The sequence below is a fragment of the Salmo salar genome, chromosome ssa13 (genome assembly GCF_905237065.1).
Source record: "Salmo salar chromosome ssa13, Ssal_v3.1, whole genome shotgun sequence".
Taxonomy (NCBI): Eukaryota; Metazoa; Chordata; class Actinopteri; order Salmoniformes; family Salmonidae; genus Salmo; species Salmo salar.
The window spans coordinates 91,223,978-91,251,580 of NC_059454.1; the positions used below are offsets into that span (position 1 = coordinate 91,223,978).

Consider the following 27,603-nt stretch of genomic DNA (forward strand, 5'->3'; position numbering starts at 1 on the left):
CCCCTCTGACCCCTCTTCCCTCCACGCTGTGTGATGAGAACAGCCCCCAACCAGAAGCACAGTAGCTGCAGCCTATCTGGACAGGAAGCCCGGAGCAGAAAATGACTTTATGGGCCCGCCAAAGCAATGAAAACCCCTACTCCATGGTTTAAATGTTCCACCCCCCCCTCCCCCCTCTAGACTGTGCCACTGGCACTCTGCTGATGGAACAAAGGATCTTTCATGATTGTACATAAGACTAATTACTGGATCTTGAATTGTCCTGATTCTCATTTATGATAATTTCAGATTATGTGGAATTATCAAAAGATATTATGATATGCTGTATATTCACATAATGGTTTCTAAAATCCCACTTGAGATCTGTCTATCAGACTGTGCATTGCTCTGCCGGTTTCAGTGTGTGAATCATTTCATTCAAGCCAGGAAGACAGGCAGAGGTGAAAAAGGTAGAAAGAGAAGTTAGCGCAAACAAAGAATAAGGGATTTATTGTGGAGAAGACATTTCCATGTGTAAAATCTTTATTGCATGCACCTTACTACATGAACTAGATGGTTGAGTGAAATAAATGCTGAGAGAGGTCCCTTTCCAATGCCACAACATGCACCGGAGAGGGTGACCTCAGATTGAGCCCTAATACCCTCCGCAGCGTGACAGAGGCACCACTACATTTATACCAGCGAGATCTGCAGTTTACGCCACTGCCTCCCGACACCCCCACAGTTAAAATCTACACCCAGAAGATCTAACAGTATCGTCAGACTTCCTTCACATTTAGTGACCTGATGCTTAATACGAGCAGCTGGCGTGGCGGAAAAATTCTGATTTCTTTCTCTTTCTTTTGCAACAGTAACAGCTATAGTTGGTTCAAAGATAATCCTTCTCTTTGCCGAAATCATTCTATTACCCTATAGTCTGTAACTGGAATGCAAAACAGGAGAAAAGACATAATAAATGAAAACCCACACCCACACATTTTTTTTGGCAGCACAAAAATCAAGGGAATATGGCAATACTGGTGGCTACATACTATTGTTGAGAGTATTGCACTAAGTACAAACTTCCCATCAGAATGTTCTTGACCACAATTTAAAACAATAACAAAATGGTAAGACTTTTCCATCAACCAAAAAATGGCAGTTATTTAAATGCGTTTCATCCCCAGTAAAAAGGTGGACTATGAATTGCAACAGTTTTTTCTCTAAGTATTTTAGAAGAAAGTGTGAGGGGTAGACATGATAAAAAACAAAGTTCATCTTGGAATGTGTGCTTGGGATCGTCGCTGGGAAGATTCCAAGCGGAATGATGAAGCCGAATTCTCAAATTTTGGCAGTGACTGGCCCTGTTCACTTGATTATCTCCCAATCAATGAATGGTCCTGAGCGGGGGCTGAGTCTCAGATGGCGACCTTGGACATCTGGTCCTCCAGTTTGGCAATTCGACGGTCCTGAAGGGTGACGAGGTCCCTGAGCGACTTGACCTCTCGCAGTAGCTCCTCCAGTTTCCCTTCATTTTGCTGCAATAAAGCATAGAAAGGGCAACCAGTTAAATAATGACAAGATATATTGTTTCACAAACCATTTGGTGGCTAAAATGACTTAACAGAAAATGATTCAGTACTGTTCTGATATCAATCGTTGAGAATCAAATCTATTCACTGTGTCCCTGCAGCTGATTTTCTTAGTTTATCTTAACACATCTTGTCTATTGCCTGTGTTAAAAGTACAGTTTTATTCACTATATTGTCTTAATATAGCTTGACAGTTGTTACTGAAAGTGTCCAGTCCTACTCACTATAGACGGATGTGGAGAGGCCTTGCTCTCAGCAGGCGAGGTGTTTGCTGCTTTCTTGGCTGGCTTGCCCTCCAAGACATTAGACTTCTTGACCACCTTGAGGTCGCGGTTCTTGCCGGGGACATAGCCGTTTTTCAGGGAGATCAGGATGGGCTCGCCATTCTTCCCATCAAACCAGTCCTCTGCCTCGATGGCACAATCTGGTCCTGCTGTGTCCGGGTACAGGTCATCCTGGAACAGGTCCGACTGAATGTGTGGGATGGAGAGAGGGAAAGACAATGGTATCAGTTAGGATTGTACTCTAGTCAGTGGTGATAATCTATTCTTAATATTGCCCGATTTGAACAACAATTGCACTCTTTTCTACAGCATCAATGTCTTCAACGTAAAAAAATATTCAAAGAGTAAAAGAAAGACAAACCTTTCGGGGGACTGTCATAATGATTGGCTCACATTTTCTCTCATGTAGTTTATAAAACCTGCAAGTAAAATAGACAAAACATGATGAGGATGTACAGCCACAGAATCAAAGGCATTAGGACTGTTCTCTCAAATACTGCAACATGTCCTCCCTCTAATGGACAAAAGGAGAAGGTCTCAAAGCCATCACACTTTGAGTGCATGGTTGTTACCTGGCAATCTCGCACTTGTTGACATCCAGTCCTCGTTTGGGCATGTAGCCCATACCTCGCTGGGGCTCCTTGCTGGAGAAGGTGTTGAGGTAGTGCACGAATGGAGCCTCGTCCGTTATCTCAAAGTACCGGATGCTACTGTCACCCTGAACATAGGAGAGGTTACTGTTAAAACCTGTGAAATCCTCCCAGAAAGACCGAAGTCACACTAATCCTCTATCCAGATGGAGACAATATTGGGTTTGGGGGATAAGACAGGGACTTAGGAAATACAATACATATCTAACAAGTATATCATCCTCACCTTCCCACACAGGTACACTACGCTGGTGTCTGCGTCATAGAAGGGCAGCAACACTCCATTACTGGTGTCCAGCTCGTGGACTGATATTGGCTCCTCCATGCTTTTCTGTCAACACAAAACATACATTTCATGTGGTTACTTTAACTATACATTCATGTATATACTACCTCAATTGGGCCGACCAACCAGTGCTCCCGCACATTGGCTAACCGGGCTATCTGCATTGTGTCCCGGCACCCACCACCCGCCAACCCCTCTTTTACGCTACGGCTACACTCTGTTCATCATATATGCATAGTCACTTTAACCATATCTACATACATCAACCACCATGACTAACCGGTGTCTGTATGTAGCCTCACTACTTTTATAGCCTCGCCACTGTATATAGCCTGTCTTTTTACTGTTGTTTTATTTCTTTACTTACCTATTGTTCACCTAACACCTTTTTTGCACTATTGGTTAGAGCCTGTAAGTAAGCATTTCATTTCACCTGTTGTATTTGGCGCACGTGACAAATAAACTTTGATTTGATTTAGATAAGGATTTGTGCATCTATGAGTGCATGAATGTCTGTCTGTATGTGTATAATAAATAATCATTTGGTGGGTGCTTATATTTGTCCTATTTTACACGTGTGAATTGAGAATGTGTTTTTTTGCATATTCCAACTCTCCCATTTTTTTTGCATATCCCAACTCTCCCGGAGACACCCTCGGAGAGTGGGGTCACAGCCAGGGTCTGCCATTTTTAACGGCGACCCTGGAGCAATTAGGGTTAAGTGCCTTGCTCAAGGGCACATCGACAGATTTCCATGTGTGTGTGTCCGTGTGGGTCTGGATGGGAGGTGACATACGGGGTTCCAGAGGGCTAGCTGCCGCTCGCTCATGCGGCTGAAGCCGGTGGTGAAGATGTTTCCGTCAGCCAGGAAGATGGCTCTCATGGGCCGTGCTCCATCGTGGGCCTTGTCCTTCTCCTGAAACACAACACATCTATCAGAGAGGATCGCATGTTTCAGCACCAATGACGTGTGTGTGTGTGTGTTGGTAGGAGTGTCTGTGTGTGTGAGAGACAAGCCAACATACAGTGGCTTGCGAAAGTATTCACCCCCTTAGCATTTTTCCTATTTTGTTGCCTTACAAAGTGGAATTAAAATAGATTTTGGGGGGGATTTGTGTCACTTGATTTACACAACATGCCTTCCACTTTGAAGATGCAAACAATTTTTTATTGTGAAACAGACAAGAAATGAGAGAAGAAAAAAAAAGGTCAATACTTTGTAAAACCATCCTTCGCAGCAATTACAGCTGCAAGTCTCTAGGGGTATTGGCACATCTAGCCACTGTGATTTTTGCCCATTCTTCAAGGTAAACTGCTCCAGCTCCTTCAAGTTGGATGGGTTCCGCTGGTGTACAGCAATCTTTAAGTCAGACCACAGATTCTCAATTGGATTGACTAGGCCATTCCAAGACATTTAAATGTTTCTCCTTAAAAAAAAAAAAAAAACACTCAAGTGTTGCTTTAGCAGTATGCTTAGGGTCATTGTACTGCTGGAAGGTGAACCTCCGTCCCACTCAAATGTCTGAAAGACAAACAGGTTTCCCTCCATTTAGCGCTACCCATCATTCCTTCAATTCTGACCAGTTTCCCAGTCCCTGCCGATGAAAAACATCCCCACAGCACGATGCTGCCACCACCATGCTTCACTGTGGGGATGAAGTTCTCGGGGTGATGAGAGGTGTTGGGTTTGCACCAGACATAGCATTTTCCTTGATGGCCAAAAAGCTCAATTTTAGTCTCATCTGACCAGAGTACCTTCTTCCATATGTTTTGGGAGTCTCCCATATGCCTTTTGGCGAACACCAAACGTGTTTGCTTATTTTTTTCTTTAAGCAATGGCTTTTTTAGCCACTCTTCCATAAAGCCCAGCTCTGTGGAGTGTACAGCTTAAAGTGGTCCTATGGACAGATACTCCAATCTCCGCTGCGGAGATTTGCAGCTTCTTCAGGGTTATCTTCGGTCTCTTTGTTGCCTCTCTAATCAATGCCCTCCTTGCCTGGTCCATGAGTTTTGGTGGGCGGCCCTCTCTTGGCAGGTTTGTTGTGGTGCCATATCCTTTACATTTTTTAATAATGGATTTAATGGTGCTCTGTGGGATGTTCAAAGTTCCTGATATTTTTTTATAACCCAACCCTGATCTGTACTTCTCCACAACTTTGTCCCTGACCTGTTTGGAGAGCTCCTTGGTCTTCATAGTGCCGTTTGCTTGGTGGTACCCCTTGCTTAGTGTTGTTGCAGGCTCTGGGGCCTTTCAGAACAGGTGTATATATACTGAGATCATGTGACAGATCATGTGACACTTAAATAAAGTTCACCTGTGTGCAATCTAACTAATTATGTGACTTCTGAAGGTAATTGGGGGGAAAAAATTGGGGAAAGAAATTCTAGATCACCTATACTCCACACACAAAGATGCGTACAAAGCTCTCCCTCCATTTGGTAAATCCGACCACAACTCTATCCTCCTGATTCCTGCTTACAAGCAAAAATTAAAGCAGGAAGCACCAGTGACTCGGTCTATAAAAAAATGGTCAGATGAAGCAGATGCTAAACTACAGGACTGTTTTGCTATCACAGACTGGAACATGTTCCGGGATTCTTCCGATGACATTGAGGAATACACCACATCAGTCACTGGCTTTATCAGTAAGTGCATTGAGGACGTCGTCCCCACAGTGACTGTACGTACATTCCCCAACCAGAAGCCATGGATTACAGGCAACATTCGCACTGAGCTAAAGGGTAGAGTTGCCGCTTTCAAGGAGCGGGACTCTAATCCGGAAGCTTACAAGAAATCCCGCTATGCCCTGCGACGAACCATCAAACAGGCAAAGCGTCAATACAGGGCTAAGATTGAATCATACTACACCGGCTCCGACGCTTGTCGGATGTGGCAGGGCTTGCAAACTATTACAGACTACAAAGGGAAGCACAGCCGCGAGCTGCCCAGTGACACGAGCCTAACAGACGAGCTAAATCACTTCTATGCTCGCTTTGAGGCAAGCAACACTGAGGCATGCATGCTGTTCCGGACGACTGTGTGATCCCGCTCTCCGTAGCCGACGTGAGTAAGACCTTTAAACAGGTCAACATACACAAGGCTGAGGGGCCAGACGGATTACCAGGACGTGTGCTCCGGGCATGTGCTGACCAACTGGCAGGTGTCTTCACTGACATTTTCAACATGTCCCTGATTGAGTCTGTAATACCAATATCAAGCAGACCACCATAGTCCCTGTGCCCAAGAACACAAAGGCAACCTGCCTAAATGACTACAGACCCGTAGCACTCACGTCCGTAGCCATGAAGTGCTCTGAACAGCTGGTCATGGCTCACATCAACACCATTATCCTAGAAACCTTAGACCCACTCCAATTTGCATACCGCCCAAACAGATCCACAGATGATGCAATCTCTATTGCACTCCACACTGCCCTTTCCCACCTGGACAAAAGGAACACCTATGTGAGAATGCTATTCATTGACTACAGCTCAGCGTTCAACAGCATAGTACCCTCAAAGCGCATCACTAAGCTAAGGAACCTGGGACTAAACACTTCCCTCTGCAACTGGATCCTGGACTTCCTGACGGGCCACCCCCAGGTGGTGAGGGTAGGTAGCAACACATCTGCCACGCTGATCCTCAACACTGGAGCTCCCCAGGGGTGCGTGCTCAGTCCCGTCCTGTACTCCCTGTTCACCCACGACTGTATGGCCAGGCACGACTCCAAAACCATCATTAAGTTTGCAGATGACAACAGTGGTAGGCCTGATCACTGACAACGACGAGACTGACCACCTCCCTATAGGCTGAGACCTGGCCGGGTGGTGCCAGAATAACAACCTATCCCTCAACGTAACCAAGACTAAGGAGATGATTGTGGACTACAGGAAAAGGAGCACCGAGCACGTCCCCATTCTCATGACGGGGCTGTAGCACCCTCGACAACTACTATGATTATTATTATTTGACCATGCTGGTCATTTATGAACATTTTAACATTTTAACATTTTGACCATGTTCTGTTATAATATCCACCCTGCACAGCCAGAAGAGGACTGGCCACCCCTCATAGCCTGGTTCCTCTCTAGGTTTCTTCCTAGGTTTTTGGCCTTTCTAGGGAGTTTTTCCTAGGGAGTTTTTCCTAGCCACCGTGCTTCTTTCACATGCTTTGCTTGCTGTTTGGGGTTTTAGGCTGGGTTTCTGTACAGCACTTTGAGAATATCAGCTGATGTACGAAGGGCTATATAAAAATAAATTTGATTTGATTTAGTGGAGCAGGTTGAGAGCTTAAAATTTCTTGGTGTCCACATCAACAACAAACACACCAAGACAGTCATGAAGAGGGCACGACAAAGCCTATTCCCCCTCAGGAAACTAAAAAGACTTGGCATGGGTCCTGAGATCCTCAAAAGGTTCTACAGCTGCAACATCGAGAGCATCCTGACTGGTTGCATCACTGCCTGGTACGGCAATTGCTTGGCCTCTGACCGCAAGGCACTTCAGAGGGTAGTGCGTACAGCCCAGTACATCACTGGGGCTAAGCTGCATGCCATCCAGGACCTCTACACCAGGCGGTGTCAGAGGAAGGCCCTAAAAATTGTCAAAGACCCCAGCCACCCCAGTCATAGACTGTTCTCTCTACTACCGCATGGCAAGCGGTACCGGCATGCCAAGTCTAGGACAAAAAGGCTTCTCAACAGTTTTTACCCCCAAGCCATAAGACTCCTGAACAGGTAACCAAATGGTTACCCGGACTATTTGCATTGTGTGCACATACTACCTCAATTGGCCCGACCAACCAGTGCTCCCACACATTGGCTAACCGGGCTATCTGCATTGTGTCCCACCACCCGCCAACCCCTCTTTTTACGCTACTGCTACTCTCTGTTCATCATATATGCATAGTCACTTTAACCATACCAACATGTACATACTACCTCAATAAGTCTGACTAACCGATGTCTGTATATAGCCTTGCTACTCTTATTTTCAAATGTCTTTTTACTATTGTTTTATTTACTTAAAACATTTTTTTTTTTATCTCACTTCACCAATTTGGACTATTTTCTGTATGTCCATTGCATGAAATCCAAATAAAAATCAATTTAAATTACAGGTTGTAATGCAACAAAATAGGAAAAACGCCAAGGGGGTGAATACTTTCGCAAGGCACTGTATCTCCCCCAGAGTCCCCAGCCCACTCACAGCCACAATCTTCTCCTTGCGGGGGTCAATGACACGGATATTCTTGTCCTTGCAGGCGGTGCAGATGAGGGCTCCATTGCGGCTCCAGCAGGCGCTGAAGATGACGTCAGGGTGCATGTCCTCCAGCTGGATCATGGCCTCGCCCGTCCCTACGTTCCAGATGATGATCAGGTTGTCACAGCCTGGTGGGACAGACAAAAAAAAAGTCAAAATCCACATGCCACAGCCTCGTAGCAGAGTACAGTTCCACAGTAGAGTGGAAAAGATATAAAATGCCTTATATTCTGAGAGCTGTTGTGACAAATTAACTCCCCGCTGAAAGTGCCATACTCCTGCAGACACTATACTCAGTGTGAAAGCAGAGTATTAAACCTGTATCTACCTGCACTCATGAGGACGTTGCGGGCCGTGGGGTGCCAGGTGACGATGCCCACCCTCTTCGAGTGTCCCTCCAACACCACCACAGGCTCAGCCAGCGGGGTGACCAGCCCATTCTCTGGGATCTGCCACACCTGGAGACAGCGAGAGATTAAGTTAGTCATGATGCCATTGCCTTCTACTTATTTATAGCCATTTTCTAATTTATAAAACTACGGACATGAACAAACAAGAGGTGAATTCTCCTCAACCCCTTGAGAGAATCAGCCTTTGCTAGATGTCAGTAATGTTAGCAGGATGTACTAACAGTGTTTAGTCTAAGGGTGGCAGCAGAGAGCTGATGGGGGCAGAAACAAGGATGGGAAAGGAATAAGTTCTGCATAACATTTCATGTTTCACCTGCATAACATATGTTTCAGAGAGCAGACCTTTCTAAAATATTTTAGTATTCCATCTTTAAGGTCTATCATATAAAATACATTTAGATCAAATATTGTATGGACCCTTCTGTGGACTTGTCCGTGTCTTGCTGCAGAGATTATTTATTTGTCTAAGACCAAATAAGGACACAAGACATTCTGATAGGATGACCTCACTGCTCCACCATCCACTTATGGCTGTGGATCCGATAACGCTATGACACATGCTTTGTGTATAGAGCACACCAGGGAGGCTAAGGTTGCAGCACTAGCATGTGCAGTACACTGACAGACCCAGACAGGGCTATTGATCATAGTCTTCTTAAGAGATGTCACAGAGTTCACTGCAAAAAATCTATAGGGGTAAAGAGCTTTCCTTTATTATGTAAGGTGCACCCACAGAGTCCGAACATGTGAGGTAGGTAGGTATTCATACCTGGGCCAAGACAGCATCTTGAACATAGGGTCACCATTTTAAAGATGTAAGCAGTGAAAACTGGCTGTACGTACCATGACTGTGCAGTCCTCTGAGCCGCTGGCGATGACATGGTCATTGTGAGGGCACCAGTCGATGTCCAGGACAGGTCCCGTATGACCACATACTGTTGGGTAGGCCTTGTCTATGCGACCTGTCTGGAGAGAGAAAGAGGAGGTTCAGTATGACTGTTGGAGATCAGTAACAAAGACGGGAGAAACGGTGAACTGTGAGCCCCCTAGTCCTACTGGCAAAGACCAAGGGTTGGCTTGTGAAGGAATAAAAATACAACATTAGGTGAAAGGGCATCTACATACAGTTGAAGTCGGAAGTTTACATACACTTAGGTTGTAGTCATTAAAACTCGTTTTTCAACCACTCCAAAAATGTCTTGTTAACAAAGTACAGTTTTGGCAAGTCGGTTAGGACATCTACATTGTGCATGACGAGTAATATTTCCAACAATTGTTTACAGACAGATTATTTCACTTAAAATGCACTGTATCACAATTCCAGTGGGTCAGAAGTTTACATAAAGTTCACTGTGTCTTTAAACAGCTTGGAAAATTCCAGAAAATGATGTCATGACTTTAGAAGCTTCTGATAGGCTATTTGTCATAATTTGAGTCAATTGGAGGTGTACCTGTGGATGTATTTCAAGGCCTACCTTCAAACTCAGTGCCTCTTTGCTTGACATCATGGGAAAATCAAAAGAAAATCAGCCAAGACCTCAGAAAATTGTTGACCTCCACATGTCTGGTTCATCCTTGGGAGCAATTTCCAAAACGCCTTAAGGTACCACATTCGTCTGTACAAACAATAGTATGCAAGTATAAACACCATGGGACCACGCAGCCGTCATACCGCTCAGGATGGAGACGCGTTCTGTCTCCTAGAGATGAACATACTTTGGTGTGAAAAGTGCAAATCAATCCCAGAACAACAGCAAAGGACCTTGTGAAGATGCTGGAGGAAACAGGTACAAAAGTATCTATATCCACAGTAAAACGAGTCCTATATCAACATAACTTGAAAGGCCGCTCAGCAAGGAAGAAGCTACTGCTCCAAAACCGACATAAAAAAGCCAGACTACGGTTTGCAACTGCACATTGGGACAAAGATCGTACTTTTTGGAGAAATGTCCTCTGGTCTGATGAAACAAAAATAGAACCGTTTGGCCATAATGACCATCATTATGATTGGAGGAAAGCCGAAGAACACCATCCCAATCGTGAAGCACAAGGGTGGCAGCATCATGTTGTGGGGGTGCTTTGCTGCAGGAGGGATTGGTGCACTTCACAAAATAGATGGCATCATGAGGTAGGAAAATTATGTGGATATATTGAAGCAACATCTCAAGACATCAGTCAGGAAGTTAAAGCTTGGTCGCAAATGGGTCTTCCAAATGGACAATGACCCCAAGCATACTTCCAAAGTTGTGGCAAAATGGCTTAAGGACAACAAAGTCAAGGTATTGGAGTGGCCATCACAAAGCCCTGACCTCAATCCTATAGAAATGTTGTGGGCAGATCTGAAAAAGCGTGTGTGAGCAAGGAGGCCTACAAACCTGACTCAGTTACACCAGCTCTGTCAGGAGGAATGGGCCAAAATTCACCCAAGTTATTGTGGGAAGTTTGTGGAAGGCTACCTGAAATGTTTGACCCAAGTTAAACAATTTAAAGGCAATGCTACCAAATACTAATTGAGTGTATGTAAACTTCTGACCCACTGGGAATGTAAAAGCTGAAATAAATTATTCTCTATTATTCTGACATTTCACATTCTTAAAATAAAAGTGGTGATCCTAACTGACCTAAGACAGGGAATTATTACTAGGATTAAATGTCAGGGATTGAAAAACTGAGTTTAAATGTATTTGGCTAAATTGTATGTAAACTTCCGACTTCAACTGTATACACACATGCTCTACTCCAGCATTTCCCTAGATAACGTTTTTAGCAGTGGTGGCAAAGGTTGTGGAAAGGGTGTGGGGGGGGGGGGGGGTCACGGAGGCCATGGCCAATTCTGTGTTCTTAGGCTAAAACATTATGACAAAATCAATGGGAACCCCAAACGGGGCCCCTGGGCGTGTGCCCTGAGTAACCGGCCGGTAATCCAGCCATGCCAAAAGTATATCTAAATTCATTCTTCACTTTCATTGGTTTCATCATTTAAAATTATCATTTGGTGATTTCTTGTTTTCAAAGTTGATAAAAACAATATATAGGTAAATTATATTTTCTACAAACTTTGTCTGGTTTTAGTCATGAAAGTGTTTTTCCATCCCAAAAAACGCATTTAAAAAATGTTGGGTGTGGCGGCAACTATTTAGCAAATGAATACTGGGGAAACACAGTACTCTCTGAGACAATATACAGTGCCTTCGGAAAGTATTCAGACCCCTTAACTTTTTACACATTTTGTTAGGTTACAGCCTTAATCTAAAATGTATTAAATAGTCCCCCCCCCCCATCATCAATCTACACACAATACCCTATAATGACAAAGCAAAACAGGTATTTAGAAATGGTTACTAATTTAATACAAAAAATATAGAAATATTACATTTACATAAGTATTTCAGACCCTTTACTCAGTACTTTGTTGAAGCACCTATGGCAGCGATTACAGCCTGGAGTCATCTTGGGTATGACGCTACAAGCTTGGCACACCTGTATTTGGGGAGTATCTCCCATTCTTCTCTGCAGATCCTCTCAAGCTCTGTTAGGTTGAATGGGGAGCGTTGCTGCACAGCTATTTTCAGGTCTCTCCAGAGATGTTCGATCAGGTTCAAGTCCGGGGTCTGGTTGGGCCACTCAAGGACATTCAGAGACTTGTCCCGAAGCCACTCCTGCTTTGCTTTTTTTATTTCACCTTTATTTAACCAGGTAGGCCAGTTGTGAACAAGTTCTCATTTACAACTGTGACCTGGCCAAGATAAAGCAAAGCAGTGCGACAAAAACAACACAGAGTTACACATGGGATAGACAAACGTACTGTCAATAACAATAGAAAAAAAAGAAGAAAATATATGTACAGTGTGTGCAAATGTAGAAGAGTAGGGAAGTAGGCAAATAGGCCATAGAAGTGAAATAATTACAATTTAGCATTAATACTGGAGTGATAGATGTGCAGATGATGATGTGCAAGTAGAGATACTGGGGTGCAAAAGAGCAAGAGGGTAAGTAATAATATGGGGATGATGTAGTTGGGTGTGCCATTTACAGATTGGCTGTGTACAGGTACAGTGCTCTGACAGCTGATGCTTAAAGTTGGAGAGGGAGATAGAAGACTCCAGCTTCAGAGATTTTTGCAATTCGTTACAGTCACTGGCAGCAGAGAACTGGAAGGAAAGGCGGCCAAAGAAAGTGTTGGCTTTGGGGATGACCAGTGAAATATACCTGCTGGAGCGCGTGCTACGGGTGGGTGTTGCTATGGTGACCAGTGATCTGAGATAAGGCGGAGCTTTACCTAGCAAAGACTTATAGATGACCTGGAGCCAGGGGGTTTGGCGACGGATATGAAGTGAGGGCCAGCCAACGAGAGCATACAGGTCGCAGTGGTGGGTAGTATATGGGGCTTTGGTGACAAAACGGATGGTACTGTGATAGCAAACTGGATATAGTCTGAGTAGAGTGTTGGAGGCTATTTTGTAAATGACATCGCCGAAGTCAAGGATCGGTAGGATAGTCAGTTTTACGAGGGTATGTTTGACAGCATGAGTGAAGGAGGCTTTGTTGTGAAATAGGAAGCTGATTCTAGATGTAATTTTGGATTGGAGATGCTTAATGTGAGTCTGGAAGGAGACTTTACAGTCTAACCAGACACCTAGGTATTTGTAGTTGTCCACATATTCTAGGTCAGAACCGTCCAGAGTAGTGATGCTAGTCGGGCGGGAGGGTGCGGGCAGAAATCGGTTGAAGAGCATGCACTTAGTTTTACTAGCATTTAAAAGCAGTTGGAGGCCACGGAAGAAGTGTTATACAGCGTTTAAGCTCGTTTGGAGGTTTGTTAGCAGTGTCCAAAGAAGGACCAGATGTATACAGAATGGTGTCGTCTGCGTAGAGGTGGATCAGAGGATCACCAGCAGCAAGAGCGACATCATTGATATATACAGAGAACTGAGTCGGCCCGAGAATTGAACCCTGTGGCACCCCCATAAAGACTGCCAGAGGTCCGGACAACAGGCCCTCGGATTTGACACACTGAACTCGATCTGAGAAGTACTTGGTGAACCAGGCGAGGCAGTCATTTGAGAAGCCAAGCCTATTGAGTCTTCCGATAAGAATGCGGTGATTGACAGAGTCGAAAGCCTTGGCCAGGTTGATGAAGATGGCTGCACAGTACTGTTTTTTATCGATAGAGGTTATGATATCGTTTAGGACCTTGAGCGTGGCCGAGGAGCACCCATGACCAGCTCGGAAACCAGATTGCATAGTGGAGAAGGTACGGTGGGATTCAAAATGGTCGGTGATCTGTTTGTTAACTTGGCTTTTGAAGATTTTAGAAAGGCAAGGCAGGATGGAATTAGGTCTATAACAGTTTGGGTCTAGAGTGTCTCCCCCTTTGAAGAGGGGGATGACCACAGCAGCTTTCCAATCTTTGGGGATCTCAGACGATACGAAAGAGAGGTTGAACAGGCTAGTAATAGGGGTTGCAACAATTTCGCAGGATAATTTTAGAAAGAGAGGGTCCAGATTGTCTAGCCCAGCTGATTTGTAGGGATCCAGATTTTGCAGCTCTTTCAGAACATCAGATGGATTTGGGCGAAAGAGAAGCGGGGGGGACAAGTTGCTGCAGGGGGTGCTGAGATGTTGGTCGGGGTAGCCAGATGGAAAGCATGGCCAGCCGTGGAGAAATGCTTATTGAAATGATCGATTATCGTGGATTTATCGGTGGTGACAGTGTTTCCTATCCTCAGTGCAGTGGGCAGCTGGGAGGAGGTGCTCTTCTTCTCCATGGACTGTACTTTTTGGAATTAGTGCTACAGGATGCAAATTTCTGTTTGAAAAAGTTAGCTTTCCTAACTGACTGAGTATATTGGTTCCTGACTTCCCTGAAAAGTTGCATATCACGGGGGCTATTCGATGCTAATGCAGAACGCCACCAGATGTTTTTGTGCTGGTCAAGGGCAGTCAAGTCTGGGGTGAACCAAGGACTATATCTGTTCTTAATTCTACATTTTTTGAACGGGGCATGCTTATTTAAGATGGAGAGGAAAGCACTTTTGAAGAACAACCAGGCATCCTCTACTGACAGGATGAGGTCAATATCCTTCCGGGATACCCGGGCCAGGTCGATTAGAAAGGCCTGCTTGCTGAAGTGTTTTAGGGAGCGTTTGACAGTGATGAGGGGTGGTCGTTTGACCGCAGACCCATTACGCACGCAGGCAATAAGGCAGCGATCGCTGAGATCCTGGTTGAAAAACAGCAGAGGTGTATTTAGAGGGCAAGTTGGTCAGGATGATATCTAAGAGGATGCCCATGGTTACAGATTTAGGGTTGTACCTGGTAGGTTCCTTGATAATTTGTGTGAGATTGAGGGCATCTCAAATCAAATTTTATTGGTCACATACAAAATGGTTAGTAGATGTTAATGCGAGTGTAGCGAATTGCTTGTGCTTCTAGTTCCGACCATGCAGTAATGTCTAACAAGTAATCTAACAATTTCACAACAACTACCTTATACACACACAAGTGTAAAGGAATGAATAAGAATATGTATATATAAATATATGGATGCGCGATGGCCGAACGGCATTGGCAACATGCAGTAGATGGTATAGAGTACAGTATATACACATATGAGATGAGTAATGAAGGGTATGTAAACATTGTTTAAAGTGACTAGTGATACATTTATTAGATCCAATTTTTTATTATTAAAGTGGCTAGAGATTTGAGTCAGTATGTTGGCAGCAGCCACTCAATGTTAGTGATGGCTGTTTAACAGTCTGATGGCCTTGAGATAGAAGCTGTTTTTCAGTCTCTCGGTCCCCGCTTTGATGCACCTGTACTGACCTCGCCTTCTGGATGATAGCGGGGTGAGCAGGCAGTGGCTCGGGTGGTTGTTGTCCTTGATGATCTTTTTGGCCTTCCTGTGACATCGGGTGGTGTAGGTGTCCTGGAGGGCAGGTAGTTTGCTCCCGGTGATGAGTTGTGCAGACCTCACTACCCTCTGGAGAGCCTTATGGTTGTGGGCGGAGCAGTTGCCGTACCAGGCGGTGATACAGCCCGACAGGATGCTCTCGATTGTGCATCTGTAAAAGTTTGTGAGTGTTTTTGGTGACAGGCAAATTTCTTCAGCCTCCTGAGGTTGAAGAGGCACTGTTGTGCCTTCTTCACCACGCTGTCTGTGTGGGTGGACCATTTCAGTTTGTCCGTGATGTGTCTGCCGAGGAACTCAAAACTTTCCACCTTCTCCACTACTGTCCAGTCGATGTGGATAGGTGGGTGCTCCCTCTGCTGTTTCCTGAAGTCCACGATCATCTCCTTTGTTTTGTTGATGTTGAGTGTGAGGATATTTTCCTGACACCACACTCCGAGGGCCGTAACCTCCTCCCTGTAGGCCGTCTCGTCGTTGGTAATCAAGCCTACCACTGTAGTGACGTCTGCAAACTTGATGATTGAGTTGGAGGCGTGCATGGCCACGCAGTCATGGGTGAACGGAGTACAGGAGAGGGCTGATAACGCACCCTTGTGGGGCCCCAGTGTTGAGGATCAGCGGGGTGGAGATGTTGTTTCCTACCCTCACCACCTGGGGGCATCCCGTCAGAAAGTCCAGGACCCAGTTGCACAGGGCAGGGTCGAGACCCAGGGTCTCAAGCTTAATGATGAGTTTGGAGGGTACTAGGTTGTTGACTGCTGAGCTGTAGTCGATGAACAGCATTCTTACATAGGTATTCCTCTTGTCCAGGTGGGTTAGGGCAGTGTGCAGTGTGATTGCGCCGTCTGTGGACCTGTTGGGGCGGTAAGCAAATTGGAGTGGGTCTAGGGTGTCAGGTAGGGTGGAAGTGATATGATCCTTGACTAGTCTCTCAAAGCACTTCATGATGACGGAAGTGAGTGCTACGGGGCGATAGTCGCTTAGCTCAGTTACCTTAGCTTTCTTGGGAACAGGAACAATGGTGGCCCTCTTGAAGCATGTGGGAACAGCAGACTGGGATAGGGATTGATTGAATATGTCCGTAAACACACCAGCCAGCTGGTCTGCGCATGCTCTGAGGACGCGGCTAGGGATGCCGTCTGGGCCGGCAGCCTTGCGAGGGTTAACACGTTTAAATGTTTTACTCACATCGGCTGGGGTGAAGGAGAGCCCGCAGGTTTTGGTAGCGGGCCGTGTAAGTGGCACTGTATTGTCCTCAAAGCGAGCAAAGAAGTTGTTTAGTTTGTCTGGGAGCAAGACATCGGGGTCCGTGACGGGGCTGGTTTTCTTTTTGTAGTCCGTGATTGACTGTAGACCCTGCCACATACCTCTCGTGTCTGAGCCGTTGAATTGCGACTCCACTTGGTCTCTATATTGATGTATAGCTTGTTTGATTTCCTTGCGGAGGGAATAGCTACACTGTTTGTATTCGGTCATGTTTCCGGTCGCCTTGCCCTAATTAAAAGCAGTGGTTCGCGCTTTCAGTTTCGCACGAATGCTGCCATCAATCCACGGTTTCTAGTTGGGGAAGGTTTTAATAGTCGCCGTGGGTACAACGTCACCGATGCACTTGCTAATAAACTCGCTCACCGAATCAGCATATACATCAATGTTGTTGTTCGACGCTATCGGGAACATATCCCAGTCCACGTGATCGAAGCAATCTTGAAGCGTGGAACCAGATTGGTCTGACCAGTGTTGAACAGACCTGAGCACGGGCGTTTCCTGTTTTAGTTTCTGTCTATAGGCTGGGAGCAACAAAATGGAGTTGTGGTCAGATTTGCCGAAAGGAGGGGGAGGGAGGGCTTTGTATGCGTCGCGGAATTTAGAGTAACAATGATCCAGAATTTTGCCAGCCCGGGTCGCGCATTTGATATGCTAGAAAAATTTAGGGAGCCTTGTTTTCAGATTAGCCTTGTTAAAATCCCCAGCTACAATAAATGCAGCCTCAGGATATGTGGTTTCCAGTTTACATAGAGCCCAATGAATTTCTTTCAGGGCCGTCGGGGTGTCTGGGGGGGATATACATGACTGTGATTATAATTGATGAGAATTCTCTTGGTAGATAATGCAGTCGGCATTTGATTGTAAGGAATTCTAGGTCAGATGAACAAAAGGACTTGAGTTCCTGTATGTTGTTATGATCACACCACTACTCGTTAATCATATGGCATACACCCCCCAGCCCTTCTTCTTACCAGAGAGTTGTTTGTTTCTGTCGGCGAGATGCATGAAGAAACCAGGTGGCTGTACCGACTAACGTATCCCGAGTGAGCCATGTTTCCGTGAAACAGAGAATGTTACAATTTCTGTCTCTCTGGAAGGCAACCCTTGCTCGGATTTCGTCTACCTCGTTGTCAAGAGACTGGACATTGACGAGTAGTATACTCTGGGGTGGTGGGCGATGTGCCCGTCTACGGAGCCTGACCAGAAGACCGCTCCGTCTGCCCCTTCTGCGGCGCCGTTGTTTTGGGTCGCCTGCTGTATCCGATCCATTGCATCTAGCTTAGATTGTAGGACGGCCGGGGTGTCCCAAGTTTATGTCACCTAACAGTACGAACTCTGACGATAGATGTGGGGCGATCAATTCACATATGGTGTCCAGGGCACAGGTGAGGGCTGAAGGGGGTCTATAACAAGTGGCAACGGTGAGTGACTTATTTCTGGAAAGGTGGATTTTTAAAAGTAGAAGCTCAAATTGTTTGGGCACAGACCTGGATAGCATGACAGAACTCTGCAGGCTCTCTCTGTAGTAGATTGCAACTCCACCCCCTTTGGCAGTTCTATCTTATCGGAAAATGTTATAGTTAGGGATGGAAATTTCTGGATTTTGGGTGGCCTTCCTAAGCCAGGATTCAGACATGGCTAAGACATTCGGGTTGGTGGAGTGTGCTAAAGCAGTGAATAAAACAAAAACTTAGGGAGGCGGCTTCTAAAGTTAACATGCATGAAACCAAAAACCAGAGGTTTTGTCTCTAGAGACACCATTTAAGCCAGGTGCAGTCACCGAATCAGCAATAGACAAGGCATATTTACATTAGGGAGAGGCATGTGTAGCCGAGTCATCATAGGGTCCAGTGAGTAGCTAGGCGAGCTGGAGGCATGGTGATTCAGACAGCTAGCAGGCCGGGGCTAGCAGATGGGCCTCAGGTGGACGTCGCAATGGGAGAGCCTGTTGAAACCCCCTCGGATGGTTACGTCGGCAGACCAGTCGTGATGGATCGGCGGGGCTCCATGTCGGCAGCAAAGGGTCCAGGCCAGGCCAATTGGCAAAAGAGGTATTGAAGTCCTGGAATTGTCTGATGGATCTCTTCGGCTAGCCGGGAGATGGGCCTAGCTCCAGGCTAACTGGTGCTTGCTTCGGGACAGAGACTTTAGCCAGGAGTAGCCACTCGGATAGCAGCTAGCTAGCTGCGATTATCTGGAGTAAAGGTTCAGAGCTTGCAATAGGAATCCGGAGATGCGGTAGAGAAAAGCAGTCCGATATGCTCTGGGTTGATATCGCGCTGTGCAGACTGGCAGGAATTTGACCGGGCTGAGGCTGGCAGATGTCTGAGTTAATGGTGATGACCGCTAGCAGTGGCTAACTGACTACTAGCTAGTTAGCTGGCTAGCTTCTGAAGGGGGCTCCGTTTCTAAAGAATAACAAATAGCAGATCCATACCATGTTGGGTGAGGCGGGTTGCAGGAGTGCATGTTCAGTCCATAGATGGAAATTGAGATTAAAAATATTAAAAACATATACGAAGAAAAACGATATATACACGGGACAAGACAATCAAAACAGACATCCCACTGCTACGTCATCTTGGAAAATGTGTCTTTGCTGTGTGCTTAGGGTTGTAACCGTCGCTCCAGTGTGATGTCCTGAGCAGGTTTTCATCAAGGATCTCTCGGTACTTTGCTCAGTTCATCTTTCCCTCAATACTGACTAGTCTCCCAGTCCCTGCCGCTGAAAAACACCCCCACAGCATGATGCTGCCACCACCATCCTTGACCGTAGAGATGGTGCCAGGATTCCTCTAGACCTGACGCTTGGCATTCAGGCCAAAGAGTTCAATCTTGGTTTCATCAGACCAGAGAATCTTGTTTTCATGGTCTGAGCAGGCCATGGTTTGTAGGTGCCTTTTGGCAAACTCCAAGCGGGCTGTCATGTGCCTTTTACTGAGGAGTGGCTTCCGTCTGGCCACTCTACCATAAAGGCCTGATAGGTGGAGTGCTGCAGAGATTGTTGTCCTTCTGGAAGTTTCTCCCATCTCCACAGAGGAACTCTAGAGCTCTGACAGAGTGACCATCAGGTTCTTGGTCACCTCCCTGACCAAGGTCCTTCTCCCTGATTGCTCGGTTTGGCCGGGCGGCCTGCTCTAGGAAGAGTCTTGGTGGTTCCAAACTTCTTCCATTTAAGAATGATGGAGGTCACTGTGTTCTTGGTGACCTTCAATGCTGCAGACATTTTTTGGTACCCTTACCCAGATCTGTGCCTCTACACAATCCTGTCTCAGAGCTCTACGGACAATTTCTTCAACCTCATGTCCAATCAATTGAATTTACCACAGGTGGACTTCAATCAAGTTGTAGAAACATCAATGATGATCAATGGAAACAGGATACACCTGAGCTCAATTTCGAGTCTCATAGCAAAGGGTCTGAATACTTATATAAATAAGGCTTTTTTCATTTTTTTTGCAAAAAAAACTGTTTTTGCTTTGTCAATTTGGGGTATTGTGTGCAGATCGCTGAGGATTTTTTAAATTTCTTTAATCCATTTTATAATAAGGCTGTAACGTAACAAAAATGTTGAAAAAGTCAAGGGGTCTGAATACTTTCCAAGGCACTGTAGATCATTTGTTGTTGTTCATGTACATGCCTGGCATTTCTTAACTATTACTTTCTTCCAGCACCATTCATTCATATTCTTTACGATCATCAAAACCCCAAGGCAGGATTCTACATTGAGTGTACAAAACATTAGGAACACCTTTCTAATATTGAGTACAGAACAGCCTCAATTCGTCAGGGCATGGACTCTACAAGGTGTCGAACGCATTCCACAGGGATGCTGGCCCACGTTGACTCCAATGCTTCCCACAGTTGTGTCAAGTTGGCTGGATGTCCTTTGGGTGGTGGACCATTGACACACAAAGCAAACTGTTTAGCGTGAAAAATCCAGCAGCGATGCAGTTCTTGACACAAACCGGTGCACCTGCTTGGCACCTACTACCATAACCCGTTCAAAAAGGCACTTCAATTTTTTGTCTTGCCCATTCACACTCTGAATGACACAGATACACAATCCATGTCTCAATTGTATCAAGGTTTAGAGATTAGAGGTTGACCGATTAATCGGAATGGCCAATAAATTAGGGCCGATTTGAAGTTTTCATAACAATCGGAAATCGGTATTTTTGGACGCCGATTTACATTTTTTTTAAATTTAATTTAGACCTTTATTTAACTAGGCAAGTCAGTTAAGAACACATTCTTATTTTCAATGACGGCCTAGGAACGGTGGGTTAACTGCCTTGTTCAGGGACAGAACTACAGATTTTTACCTTGTCAGCTCAGGGATTCAATCTTGCAACCTTACGGTTAACTAGTCCAACGCTCTAACCACCTGCTTTACATTGCACTCCACGAGGAGCCTGCCTGTTACGCGAATGCAGTAAGAAGCTAAGGTAAGTTGCTAGCTAGCATTAAACTTATCTTATAAAAAACAATCAATCATTATCACTAGTTAACTACACATGGTTGATGATATTACTAGTTTATCTAGCCTGTCCTGCGTTGCATATAATCGCTTAGGTACACGTTGCTCCAACCATAAACATCAATGCCTTTATTAAAATCAATACACAACTATATATTTTTAAACCTGCATATTTAGTTAATATTGCCTGCTAACATGAATTTCTTTTAACTAGGGAAAACGTGTCACTTCTCTTGCAAACAGAGTCAGGGTATATGCAGCAGTTTGGGCCGCCTGGCTCGTTGCGAACTGTGAAGACTATTTCTTCCTAACAAAGACAGCCGACTTCGCCAAACGTGGGATGATATAATTAACAAAAGCCATTTGCGAAAAAAGCACAATCGTTGCACGACTGTACCTAACCATAAACATCAATGCCTTTCTTAAAATCAGTACACAGAAGTATATATTTTTAAACCTGCATATTTAGCTAAAAGAAATCCAGGTTAGCAGGCAATATTAACCAGGTGAAATTGTGTCATTTTGCGTTCATTGCACGCAGTCAAGGTATATGCAACACTTTGGGTAATTTGTCAGAATTTTACGTAATTATGACATAACGCTGAAGGTTGTGCAATGTAACGTTTTGTTTTCGAGATGATAGTTTCCGGATTCGACCATATTAATGACCTAAGGCTTGTGTTTCTGTGTGTTATTATGTTATAATTAAGTCTATGATTTGATAGAGCAGTCTGACTGAGCGATGGTAGGCAGCAGCAGGCTCGTAAGCATTCATTCAAAATAGCACTTTCGTGCGTTTTGCCAGCAGCCCTTCGCAATGCATTGCGCTGTTTATGACTTCAAGCCTATCTACTCCTGAGATTAGGCTGGTGTATCAATTTGAAATGGCTAGCTAGTTAGCCAGGTGCGCGCTAATAGCGTTTCAAACGTCACTCGCTCTGAGACTTGGAGTAGTTTTTTCCCTTCCTCAACATGGGTAACGCTGCTTCGAGGGTGGCTGTTGTCGATGTGTTCCTGGTTCGAGCCCAGGTAGGAGCGAGGAGAGGGACGGAAGCTATACTGTTACACTGGCAATACTAAAGTGCCTATAAGAACATCCAATAGTCAAAGGTATATGAAATGCAAATCGTATAGAGAGAAATAGTCCTATAATTCCTATAATAACTACAACCTAAAACATTTTACCTGGGAATATTGAAGACTCATGTTAAAAGGAACCACCAGCTTTCTTATGTTCGCATGTTCTGAGCAAGGAACTTAAACGTTAGTTTTTTTACATGGCACATATTGCACTTTTACTTTCTTCTCCAACACTTTGTTTTTGCATTATTTAAACCAAATTGAACATGTTTCATTATTTATTTGAGGCTAAATTGATTTTATTGAGTTAAAATAAGTGTTCATTCAGTATTGTTGTAATTGTCATTATTACAACAACAACAAAAAAAAAAAAATATATATATATATATATATATATATATATATATATATATATAATAAATGTATTTTATATATATATATTTTTAAATCGTCCGAATACTCGGCAGCGGGTTTTTTGGGCCTCCAATAATCGGCATCGAAAAATCATAATAGGTCGACCGATTAGAGATCCTTCTTTAACTTGTCTCCTCCCCTTCATCTACACTGATTGAAGTGGATTTAACAAGTGACATCAATAAGGGATCATAGCTGTCACCTGGATTCACCTAGTCGGACTATGTCATGGAAAGAGCAAGTGTTCCTAATGTTTTGTACACTCAGTGTACATGGTTACTTACAAACTCTGCAGGCTAACATTCCTAAAAAAGACCATTCATTTATAAATTAATATGAATTCGGAGGGCTAAAATGATTCAATATTAAAGCATTGAACCTCTCATTAAAGGCTTCAGTCATACAAAAGTTATACTTAAATCCGAACTGGTTCTCCAGCAAATTAGTAAAAATGGCTCACCCTATGATCAAAAAGGGCCTTTTCCCATTTATTCAGATTACAACCTCACTTCTTTCAAAATGAAATAATCTCCAAAATAGGACTACTTTTAATACAAGCTGGCTGCAGTTTAATCCACCAGAAAAGCCAAAACAAATACACTAATTGATAAAAAAAACATTATCTTTGGAAAAATATATAATCTTTGTAAATGATATCATAATTAGGACTGGGGGAGTTGTCACACATGCAGCTAACAAAATATATATGGAAATGTCTGCTCTATCCAAAATTACAACTAACTGATTTCTGCAAATTATGGACTCCTCTTTAAATCTGCGTATTCCTCCAAAGCTCAGTTGTCCTGAGTCTGCACAACTCTGTCAGGACCTAGGATCAAGGGAGACACTAAAGTGTTTTAGTACTATATCTCTTGACACAATGATGAAAATAATCATGGCCTCTAAACCTTCAAGCTGCATACTGGACCCTATTCCAACTAAACTACTGAAAGAGCTGCTTCCTGTGCTTGGCCCTCCTATGTTGAACATAATAAACGGCTCTTTATCCACCGGATGTGTACCAAACTCACTAAAAGTGGCAGTAATAAAGCCTCTCTTGAAAAAGCCAAACCTTGACCCAGAAAATATAAAAAAGTATCGGCCTATATCGGATCTCCCATTCCTCTCAACATTTTTTGAAAAAGCTGTTGCGCAGCAACTCACTGCCTTCCTGAAGACAGACAATGTATACAAAATGCTTCAGTCTGGTTTTAGACCCCATCATAGCACTGAGACTGCACTTGTGAAGGTGGTAAATTACCTTTTAATGGCGTCAGACCGAGGCTCTGCAGCTGTCCTCGTGCTCCTAGACCTTAGTGCTGCTTTTGATACCATCGATCACCACAGATTGGAAACCCAAATTGGCCTACACGGACAAGTTCTGGCCTGGTTTAGATCTTATCTGTCGGAAAGATATCAGTTTGTCTCTGTGAATGGTTTGTCCTCTGACAAATCAACTGTACATTTCAGTGTTCCTCAAGGTTCCGTTTTAGGACCACTATTGTTTTCACTATATATTTTACCTCTTGGGGATGTCATTCGAAAACATAATGTTAACTTTCACTGCTATGCGGATGACATACAGCTGTACATTTCAATGAAACATGGTGAAGCCCCAAAATTGTCCTCGCTGGAAGCCTGTGTTTCAGACATAAGGAAGTGGATGGCTGCAAACTTTCTACTTTTAAATTCAGACAAAACAGAGATGCTTGTTCTAGGTCCTAAGAAACAAAGAGATCTTCTGTTGAATCTGACAATTCATCTTGATGGTTGTACAGTCGTCTCAAATAAAACTGAAGGACCTCGGCGTTACTCTGGACCCTGATCTCTCTTTTGACGAACATATCAAGATTGTTTCAAGGACAGCTTTTTTCCATCTGCGTAACATGGCAAAGATCAGACATTTTCTGTCCAAAATTGATGCAGAAGAATGTATCCATGCTTTTGTTACTTCTAGGTTAGACTACTGCAATGCTCTACTTTCCGGCTACCCGGATAAAGCATTAAATAAACTTCAGTTAGTGCTAAATACGGCTGCTAGAATCCTGACTAGAACCAAAAAATGTGATCATATTACTCCAGTTCTAGCCTCCCTATACTGGCTTCCTGTTAAGGCAAGGGCTGATTTCAAGGTTTTACTGCTAACCTACAAAGCACTACATGGGCTTGCTCCTACCTATCTTTCTGATTTGGTCCTGCCGTACATACCTACACGTACGCTATGGTCACAAGACGCAGGCCTCCTAATTGTCCCTAGAATTTCTAGGCAAACAGCTGGAGGCAGGGCTTTCTTCTATAGAGCTCAATTTTTATGGAATGGTCTGCCTACCCATGTGAGAGACGCGGACTCTGTCTCAACCTTTAAGTCTTTATTGAAGTCTCATCTCTTCAGTAGGTCCTAGTGTAGTCTGGCCCAGGAGTGTGAAGGTGAATGGAAAGGCACAGGAGCAACGAACCGCCCTTGCTGTCTCTGACTAGCCGGTTCCCCTCTCCACTGGGATTCTCTGCCTCTAACCCTATCACAGGGGTCGAGTCACTGGCTTACTGGTGCTCTTCCATGCCGTCCCTAGGAGGGATGCGTCACTTGAATGGGTTGAGTGACTGATGTGGTCGGCACCCCCCCTTGGGTTGTGCCGTGGCGGAGATCTTTGTGGGCTATACTCGGCCTTGTCTCAGGATGGTAAGTTGGTGGTTGAAGAAATCCCTCTAGTGGTGTGGGGGCTGTGATTTGGCAAAGTGGGTGGGGTTATATCCTGCCCGTTTGGCCCTGTCCGGGGGTATCATCGGATGGGGGCACAGTGTCTCCTGACCCCTCCTGTATTTATGCTGCAGTAGTTTATGTGTCGGAGGGCTAGGGTCAGTCTGTTATATCTAGAGTATTTCTCCAGTGTGAATTTAAGTCACTCTCTCACTCATTTTCCCCAGCACTTTTATTTTCCCCAGCACAAGGTGCACCTGTGTAACAATCATGCTGTTTAATCAGCTTCTTGATATGCCACACCTGTTAGGTATATGGATTATCATGGCAAAGGAGAAATGCTCACTAACAGGGATGTAAACAAATTTGTGCACATAATTTGAGATAAAATAAGCTTTTTGTGCATTTGGAACATTTCTGGGATATTTTATTTCAGCTCATGACCAACACTTTACATATTGTGTTTATATTTTAGGAGCACGAGCACGCCTTGAAAAAGTAAAGATTCTAGCTTTAATCTCTCAAATATTTTTCATTGTGCTCCTAAATTTATTTGCGTGCGCCTACATTTTTCAAAATTGGCGCACAAAGGTCAGTGTAGAGCCCTGGGCAGCCTGAAATGCTGGTCAAACCTGCTGACAGCAGCAGCAAGCTCTTGGGTACTGAATAGAGGAGAAAGAGGCTGTCCACACATCTCCCCTATACACCCGCTCTCTAGTCAGCCTGATCAATCCCCGGCATATTCACTTTTCTGTCACTAACATTAAACCACTTAGAAATGTTGTTATCTAAAACCCATTCAGTTACAGCACTATAGTCCTGAAATGGTTGGTCTTTCAAAAGGTGGCCAAGCCCATTTGCACTGATACGAAAGTGCACCCTCACATTCTGCTAAACAGATAATGAATTGATTGGCACATATACAGCATAGTAAAATAGCATAGTAATTGAATTTTGTTGTCTCATTTCCATGATTGCATATAGGCTCTGTCAGTAACCAAAAACGTAGGAAATAACAAATAATCAAATCACACTGAAACAGAATGGAGCGATTGAATGTAACTAATACTGAGATCTAGGCCAACAGTGAGAAGAAGTGTTCCAAGCCTGATGAGACAGAAGAAGCCATGACGCTGCCTAGCTGGCTGGCTGATAGTGACACACTCACCTTTAGCAGAGGGAGGACAAGGAAGGCTCCGCCCCCACTGGCCTCAATGATGATGGCGACGAATTTTGGGTTGACGGCACAGAAGGAGCTGTCCCATGTGACACGGGAGACGCGGATGTCATCATAGCACTGGTCGTTCTTCAGCGCCTGGCCAAAGACATGACGGAACTTACTCGCTCGTACCACTCGCCTGAACATATCTGCCATCAGAAGGAGAGACAGACAGGGAGAGATGTCAGACAGATGCTAGAACAGGGTTACTAAGGACATAAAGTTAACAGTGTACTAAAGGCGACAGATAGTGATACAGTTTATGACAGACCTCTCAGTAGCTACTTTAAACACTTCAGCAGCACTAGTTCACATGGATTTGTTCATTACAAATGTATCTTTAGACCTCCTCTTATGAGTGAAAATTATACTAAAAACAAACTGGTGTGGTCATTGTTCACTAGCCAAACTGATGCTCAGTTGATGTGAAGCCACTCCAGCCAGAACACATATTAAAAGCTTAATGGGACATTGCCATTGGTACATTATGAGACATTAATGAGTCAATCTCTGCCTCAAATGGTAGCGCAGGGCTAAGCTAAGCTGTCCCAAGCTTCGATGGCAGAGCTGTCTCCCAGTCAGAAGAGGCAGACTTGTAGATGACTACTTTTCTGTGCATCTGATCAAACAAGGTGCTGGCTGAGTTTGTGTGTATGAACTATGAACCAAGGAAAATTAGATTTTTTTAAACCATTATTTAACTAATTAATTATTTAACAGCCTAGGAACAGTGGGTTAACTGCCTTGTTCAGGGGCAGAACAGGTTTTTACCTTGTCAGCTCAGGGATTCGATCTTGCAACCTTTCGGTTACTAGTCCAACGCTCTAACCACTAGGCTACCTGCCGCATTAGCCTAATAGCTATTTTGACAAACTTTCTTATTTGTCTACTTAGCCAACTTTATTCACATTGCCCAAATGTTCAACTTTGGCAGGCTAAATGTTGGTGTAAGCTGGCCAAAACGTTCGACAAGAGAGCTCAGTTTAGCTAGCGTATTGCTCGGTTTCCAAACAAAACAGATGATAGATTCCCATCACGCCTCACAGGGAGCAGGCTCCAATCAGAAGAG

General features: G+C 44.4%; 1 protein-coding gene across 3 annotated transcripts in view; it reads right to left on the bottom strand.

The window, feature by feature from the left end:
- Positions 1-462: 462 nt before the first annotated feature.
- LOC106568201 (coronin-1C-A) overlaps positions 463-27,603 on the bottom strand; it is a 34,894-nt gene continuing 7,753 nt past the window's right edge. For 2 of the 3 annotated variants that reach the window (XM_014138329.2, XM_014138331.2), the window contains exons 2-11: positions 26,484-26,683; positions 9,308-9,430; positions 8,383-8,512; positions 8,001-8,182; positions 3,588-3,707; positions 2,732-2,836; positions 2,428-2,573; positions 2,217-2,274; positions 1,796-2,041; positions 463-1,517 (exon numbers count right to left, since the gene is read on the bottom strand). In XM_014138329.2, the coding sequence (XP_013993804.2) occupies positions 1,398-1,517; positions 1,796-2,041; positions 2,217-2,274; positions 2,428-2,573; positions 2,732-2,836; positions 3,588-3,707; positions 8,001-8,182; positions 8,383-8,512; positions 9,308-9,430; positions 26,484-26,683 (1,430 nt within the window). In that variant the 3' untranslated portion in view covers positions 463-1,397. Of the gene's footprint in view, positions 1,518-1,795; positions 2,042-2,216; positions 2,275-2,427; positions 2,574-2,731; positions 2,837-3,587; positions 3,708-8,000; positions 8,183-8,382; positions 8,513-9,307; positions 9,431-26,483; positions 26,691-27,603 lie in introns of all 3 variants that reach the window. The other variant, XM_014138330.2, reaches the window with a different exon arrangement.